General features: G+C 38.2%; 1 protein-coding gene across 3 annotated transcripts in view; it reads right to left on the reverse strand.

Moving 5' to 3' along the window:
• LOC107739204 (folliculin-interacting protein 1-like) overlaps nucleotides 1-7802 on the reverse strand; it is a 32164-nt gene that overhangs the window by 18679 nt on the left and 5683 nt on the right. For all 3 annotated transcript variants that reach the window (XM_016551226.1, XM_016551227.1, XM_016551225.1), the window contains exons 2-6: nucleotides 5460-5589; nucleotides 3068-3199; nucleotides 1701-1804; nucleotides 1539-1613; nucleotides 1355-1446 (exon numbers count right to left, since the gene is read on the reverse strand). In XM_016551226.1, the coding sequence (XP_016406712.1) occupies nucleotides 1355-1446; nucleotides 1539-1613; nucleotides 1701-1804; nucleotides 3068-3199; nucleotides 5460-5589 (533 nt within the window). The remainder of the gene's footprint in view (nucleotides 1-1354; nucleotides 1447-1538; nucleotides 1614-1700; nucleotides 1805-3067; nucleotides 3200-5459; nucleotides 5590-7802) is intronic.

Here is a 7802-nt window from a genome sequence, read left to right on the forward strand (position 1 = left end):
GAATGAAGCCTTTGTGAGCAGAAGAGACTTCTTTCAAAAACATTTTACAAATCGTAATAACTCCACACTTTTGAGCAGTAGTGTATCTTAAGCTGTCAGGATGACACAGACAGAGAGATGTATGGCAACACCACACAGAACAAACACACAGTGCGTGTGACTGAATCAATGAAGATTTAATATTCCGGCTCAATTCAATAATCGGTGCAGTCAATTTTGTGGGTGCTGCACACAAACTCAGATATACATGATAGTTAGGTAACACTCACAAAAACATGTGCGGGTCATAGTTCAGCCTAAAATCAAAAATTCCATTTTGCACAAAAAGAAATCAAGCCTATATTTAAGACCATTCGGATTTCTTGTATTGAACTATGACAATTAATCACACTTCCTTTCTCATTACTGTAATGTTTCAGAACGTTTGGCTGGATAATGAATGACAGCGCCTTAAGCTAACCAGAGGATACAAGTGCTATATTTTGTCTTTTTCTTTAACCCTCTGATGCATGATGTCCACTACAATGGTCAGGTCTTCAAAAGTTTGTGATATTACATCCTTACCCATAATTCTATACCAATGTCCTGTTTTGCTGTATTTATTTATGACAACATAATATCAAAATGAGTGATGAAAGTGGTGAGGCATCAAGTAGCACTGAAATATTTACTACTATTTGCTTTGCATTAGCTCTCTAAAGCTACATAATTTTGGTGTAATATAGGAGAAAACAGCTTAATTTCATATAAAAAAAAAATATTATATTCTATGTATTTATTCATAAACAATAAGCAATTTTTCCTATAACACCAAAATACATGATTTTAGGGAGAGAAAACTTCGCATTTATATTTTCATTAATTACTTAAAGCATTTTATAATACAACTTATTTATTAAAAATAAATCTAAATAAATAAACATATACTGTACTTATTTATTTAAAACATTAAGCAAATATCTCCTTTCCTTTTCCTTTACAGATAAAAAAAACAGCAGATAAAAATGCTCTGCAATGTCTCACTTCACTCCTAGAGGATGTGACAATCCTAGTTTCTTTATACACCGTAAACTACCAAAATATAAAGGAAGAAATATGACCTGGACATGTTCTTAATGAGCCTTTAAAACAAACACAGAATTACAATGTTTAAAACAGCACTGTGACGATTTCATGGAAAACTTGCGCACAATGGAAAAGCACAGACACGGAAGAAAACTTGGGATCATTAAACAGCGTTACAAATGGTTTTGGCAGCTGCAAATGTCATCCAAGGATCGATTTGGTAACAGAAACTGTATTGAAAGTGTATGTGGAGTAAGTTCAGGCTGAGGTACGGAGGATCTTGCGTTACCTATGCTGCCCAGGAAGCCATTGGCGGCGGTGTTCTGCTCGGGCCGCATCGCGCCGGAGTCCTGACTGATGAACTCTAAACTGTCCTGCAGTCTGTCAAGGAATCAAGAGGAGCAGTGAGGCAACGGAGCACAGCGAATGTACCACTGAACGTGTGTGTGTGTGTGTGTGTGTGTGCGGCTTACGTGTTCAGGCTGCCGTAGACGCTGCCGCCCGTTCTCGCTGTAAACACTTTACTGAGCATCAGCTGCGGAGGAGATCTGGGAACAAACACACACACACACACATCTGATCAGCACAGGCTGCTCATCACACACACCATCAGCTTGACATCCGTACGCTCTCACCTTATCTGGTGGATCTTCAGCGTTGAGCCTTTGTAGCTCATGGCCACCGAGCCGAACATCATTTCTCCGAGCATGTTAGCGTCTGATGAGCACCGTGAGGAGCCCTGACATAAAGAAAGAAGGAGCAAAGCACACAGGATTGAATCTACAGGAGCAGCACACAGGGGTGTGTTATATATATCTTCTATAATAATACTGTAATTGTTGTTTTAACGATGTGAGAGCTGCTTTTGTTGAGCGCGTCACTCAGTTTGCTCAAACCAAACAAAAGCACGTTTTGAAAGCATGCTTTCATTGCCTGATATAGACCAGTAGAATGCAGTTAGAATGACCTGAATTTCAAGATATGAGGGTAAAAAAATGCTCTGTAGGAGTTATCTTATTTTTCTATATGATATAGTTTAGCAATACCACAGTTGTTTTTTCTCCGAATATTATCATTATCACATATGATATTGATTTTATGCAGCAGTTCAATAAACATCAAGTTAATATTAAGTGATTTGTATTTTAGACACACTATTGTCAGTCTGTTTTCACTCATGAAAACCGTTTCAAATAAAGCCACAGGAGAACCGTTGAGTGTCTCTGAGCAACACAGCGATTCGTTACTGGATGTATCCACGTTTTTGAATGAATCAGTGATTCAATGATCCATTTATAACGAGAGTCACTCGCTTAGTCCCCAAATGAAGCAGCAATTTGAATGAATAGGTTGAATTAGGGATGGGCAACATGGCAAAAAATGTTTTATTTTTTTTTCAGAATGCTTGACTGTTTCTCGATTTTTATTTTTATTTAACTAGTCAACTTGTTCATTTCTCTTAACTGTTATCATTAGCATGTTGTCAATGTGTCTAATTCTAACTTTTGGTATTATATCTATTCAAAATTGTGATTTCTCAATTTATAAAAAACAAAATCGTTGTGATCAAATTAATCGATTAAAATCAGAAAAATCTCTGTCCTAGGTTGAATAAATGACTCAAAGACTCACTCATTAAAACAGTGAACTGCCGCCACCTACTAACAGTTTTAGTTTCATATTTAATATATTTTAATATTCCATTTTTTTTAAACACTAATCTCAAAGCATTTTTTGCTGTGTAAATAGATCTAAATGCTCCAGTAGAGCAAAAATGGATTTTGCTGATTCTGATTTTATTTGATTGGTCAACTCTCATTATTCGAATGGAATTTATTGGTTAAAATATAAGAATCTGGCATACAAGATGATGCATACATCTAATAACGTTAGGGGAAAAAATGCATTCAATTAAAGGTGGCAAATGTCGGCCCTTAACCAAACACTGACCACTGCAAAGAACATGAAGAGAGAGAGAGTGAAGGCTCGTGACAGGACTCACCTGGAAGCGGTTTTGTTCTTTGGGCTCGGAGGCGCAGGACGAGCTGCTGTCCAGAGAACTGCAGCTGCCGCCTGTAGGCCTTAGCTGACAACACTTCCCAAACATCTTCGCCTGTGCCTCTCCACACACCCTCTGCAAACAACACACGGACAAACTCAAGAACCCAGCGAGACGCTCATGAGAGCAGTCACTAAACCCGAGAAACACACTGGTTCATCAAGACCCACGTTTTGCAAAAAAGACATTTGAGGTGTATGTTTGTCTGGAGTGTGAATGCAGAAGAATTCTTAAACAGTTAATGGTGAATAAATTGCCACTGATCTTTTTTTTTTAAAAAGGAGTGAGGGGAGAGTCTGAACTGAATAATGAGACACTACCGCAAAGCAAATAAACATGCCAAAACAAACAACGAGACCAGTTTAATATGAATCATGATCAGATATCTCTTGCGTATGAGTCGGTTCTTTAAATGAATCATTCAAGACGACTCTCAAACGCAGCTGAATCAGTCCGATTATTAAAACAGACCTTTATTTTAGTTCATAGATTTCTGTCCTTCCACTGAAAGTCCATGCAACCAAAACTAACGCTTTAATAAGTTCATAATGACTTATAACACGTGATCCACATAAATGGAGCCTTTTTATCCAAATCTTGTGAATAAAAGCCTAAATGAGATGTTCAACATATAAAGTGATCGTGCCTTGCATATAAATATTGATCAACACACGTCAAATATGATAAGCTGGCTTGACGCACGAGTGGTTTGCTCACAAGCGTCACTAAAGTCCGTTCGAGCTTCTGTTTACCATATTTGATGCGTGTCAATGTCTATGTGAATGAAATCTGGTCATCATGTGTCTCTACAGCAGACTTGGATTAAACTGCTTGATTCATATGGATTGCTTTTACAATGTCTTTATTAACATTTTGAAGCTTTAAAAGTTTTGTTTGCATGGACTTAACAGAGGGACATGAATCTCTAAACAGCCAAGTGTATTCTTAAACACAGATGAGGAAAAAGCCAGAGTTAATGAGTGTTTTGGCTGTGCGTGCCAGGCTCAGTGTCTCTAATGGCTCATGCTGAGTCTCGTCCTGCTCTGCGAAGAGCACAAAGGAACTCGAGCATGTGAGACTGTCATATGACTTCCTTAACAACTCGTGAGCAGGTCTGTTTGCTTACTCGCTCTCTTCTGCTCCTGGTCAATGACTCTCTGTCTCTCTCTCTCTAGTGAAACAATATCCTCTGCCAAAAGCGTCATGTGATTGCAGCCGCAGCTCGGCTCCAGATCAGCGATCTCCAGAGCCTCACCAGAACACATTAGACAGGCTGTTTATTATTCATCTGGCTGCACAGCAAACCAACAGCAGCTTGAACCTGCAGTATACTTCAATGAACATGCAGCGGATTTTAAAGAGCATGTTTTACTTTTATGAGGGTTTTTTTTTTTTTAGCTCTGCTCACAAATACTAGACTATGGAAATAACTTTTACTGAACCTTCTGATCATACTGCAAAAAAATGCTGTGTGTGCTGTTCTTCCTCAGTATTTTTGTCTTGTTTTCAGTGCAAATGTCTCTAAAGATTCTCAAATCAAGATATAAAGTCTTGTTTTCTGAGAAACTGGTTATGAGTTTATGATCAAAACAAGAACAAATATCTGCCAATGGGCTCAAAAAAATCTATTTAATTCAAAGGTAAAACAAGTTTTCATTCTCTACTGACAGACATTTGTTCTTGCTTTAAGCATAAACTCCATTTTGTTCAATTTGTCAGAAAACAAGATTTCATTTGCATCTCAAGTAAATGTGTGAGTTAAGGCTGTTTATATATTTGTATTGAAAACAAGGCAAATACTGAAAAATATTTTTTTTTTTTACAGTGCATGCAACATTTAATGCCTTGACTTTATGAATTTAAGACTTTCTGCTCTGATTTAAGACATTTTAAGGCCTGAATTTGTGGAAGACTTAAGACTAAGATCCGAAGAAACCCTGTTTAGTGCACAAAATTTTTTGAAACGGTCATCAATTTTGCAACATCAACACTCTTCATGAACTGAATTACTTTGAGGTTCATGTGTTCTTTTTTTTCTCATCACATTCAATCCAGACTGTTTGTTCTGCCAAGAGGAAACACAGATCAGAATTCCCTTTACATTTCACGTCACAGTCAGATGACAACATCAGGTGTGGAAAAAGTTGGTTTTTGGGTGAACCGGCTTTTGCACTGCACCCGCAGCCTCATGACAACTAATGACAAACAACTAGCAGACGTGACAGAGAGCTCGATACGCCTTCAGTCATGTGAATGTGAAAGAATGCTTACACACTCAGAGTCAGCTGACGCTATTATTACTGGAGATAAGGCCTCTGGTTCTCACACCACTCACCGTGACCGGGGCATCTTCCGTGCTTCTCTTTCTGGCATCCGAGTCGAAAAGGACGTTCCTGCCGCGCCGCTCACAGTCCTGGTAGACGATGAGACGGATCTGGCTGGGGTCCAGCTCCGGTGACGACCAGCTGACGGACACAGACAAGAACATGAGCACCACAAACACACTGACTCTTAACTAACAAACTTCCTTCAGCGGCGATGGTTTGGGCCACTCAACCAACAATGCGAGTAAATCTTCACTGGGCGACTAAATGATTTCTATCGTTAGCCATTGGCTAATACATTTTTAGATTTTACTTACCGAGGCTTACTTTAATTTAATGTTTAAGTGTAAGTTTAGCACCGATATATTTTCACTCTGACTGAGTGCTTCAGAGTTTCACTCTGTGCTATTTTTCAGTTCATCTCAATGGAGGCGCAGCGCACCTGTATTTGGCGCACCGTAAACTCTAGTGTGAAGGAGCACGACTCGCTGTCGCTGTGCTGATAGCACTGTTTCTCTCACACACACACAAGCAAAGAGAGAGAGAGCGAGAAAGTCTTACATATTATGCAGAATTGACGCGCCACATGTAAACCATATTCGTTTTGGAATTCTTCCGCTTTTAAGAACAAGCAGAAGATATGGTTTCTCCGGTAGTGGACGGAGCTAATGTGCAAACGGCATTCTCATTGGCTGGCGCTCCCCTATTATCGTCCCTGTTTTGATTTCAGCAAATCAGTTCGAGTGAACGCAGACAACGTGATTAATATTCATGAACCCAGCAGCACATCAATCCTTAGTGTGTTTTATATTGTTATTAGTAGTAGAAATCGTAGTTGTATTATTATTATCTTTTCAGTATTATTGTTAGGTTTTTTTGTTTCCGTTTTTTTACAGAAACACTGAATGACCAACATTAGCCCCTTTCACACAGTAATACCAGTAATTGCCAGAAAAATTATCGGAACGGCTTTACCTGTTGTGTTTGTAAACATGGAGGGGTAAATGCGGTCAGTGTTTTTGTTCATTTCATTTTTGTGTCAACCGTTCACATTCATGCAGCTGCTTCTGGCCCAGAGACATCGTATTAGACGACTTTAGACATTTTTTTGACTTGCGCAGAGTAAATGCGTTATCTGCATCAGAATGTTATGTTATGTTATTCATACCGGTAATCTTGTGCTGCGTTCACACTAGTGGCTGGCCGATATTTGTAAGATAAGTTTTTCCTGTTTGGCCGATGCGTTCGAGGCAGGACTTTTATTTTGACGGCGCTGAGAACGGCAGCGTCTGCTAAACGGATAGGCTCGAAATCGGAAAGAAGTGAGACTGATCGGCCGATAACCGATCCGGGCCGATCATGAGGAAAATCGGCCGATTCCGATCCCTGGCCGATCGATCGGTGCATCTCTAATTATAACGATTGCTTTTATATTATTAGCAGTGTTGGGGAAAGTTTTCCTAAAAAAGTAACTAATTACGTTACTTAGTTACTTTTTATTGAAAGTAATGCGCTATGTTACTTCTGCGTTACTTTTTAAATCTGGGCTGGGCTTGCTTGTTTGCTTTTAATATAAAAAGTTATATTTTTGGCAAATATAAAAGCCCTTTCACACCAAAAGCCTCAGGCTAAAGGAAATGCAAATTCACGTCTGTACAGTAGAACGCAGAAGAAGAAAGTTCAACACTCTTCAGCAATAAAAAAAAAGAAGAAATGTTAGTTTATCTTGTGTAATTTTTGCTTATTAGTATGGTTGAATTGGATCACTGAAGGTCAGCAGCAAATAAATGGGATTAAATACATAAAGGATATTTGTATTATTTAACATATTTAATTATTGCAGCTTTGAGTCATATTCTGAGTTGCTTTTAACTGTTTTTATTAATTTTGAGGAAAACTAAATCCGATTTTTTTTTTGTGAGTGAGTGAGATGAATTAATGCATGTTCACATTTATTCTAGAACTAAAGTAACACTTACTCCCGATTTTTCGCAACAAGGGGACAGGAGAGCTTTCAATCTATAAATGGGAAAAAAAGTAACTGGCGTTACTTATTTGAAAAAGTAACTCACTTTTAAAAGTAATCCGTTACAATATTGCGTTACTTCCTAAAAAAGTAACTAATTACGTTACTTAGTTACTTTTTATTGAAAGTAATGCGCTATGTTACTTCTGCGTTACTTTTTAAATCTGGGCTGGGCTTGCTTGTTTGCTTTTAATATAAAAAGTTATATTTTTGGCAAATATAAAAGCCCTTTCACACCAAAAGCCTCAGGCTAAAGGAAATGCAAATTCACGTCTGTACAGTAGAACGCAGAAGAAGAAAGTTCAACACTCTTCAGCAATAAAAAAAA

Source organism: Sinocyclocheilus rhinocerous, unplaced genomic scaffold, assembly GCF_001515625.1.
Source record: "Sinocyclocheilus rhinocerous isolate Xijiao unplaced genomic scaffold, SAMN03320098_v1.1 scaffold1847, whole genome shotgun sequence".
Taxonomy (NCBI): domain Eukaryota; kingdom Metazoa; phylum Chordata; class Actinopteri; order Cypriniformes; family Cyprinidae; genus Sinocyclocheilus; species Sinocyclocheilus rhinocerous.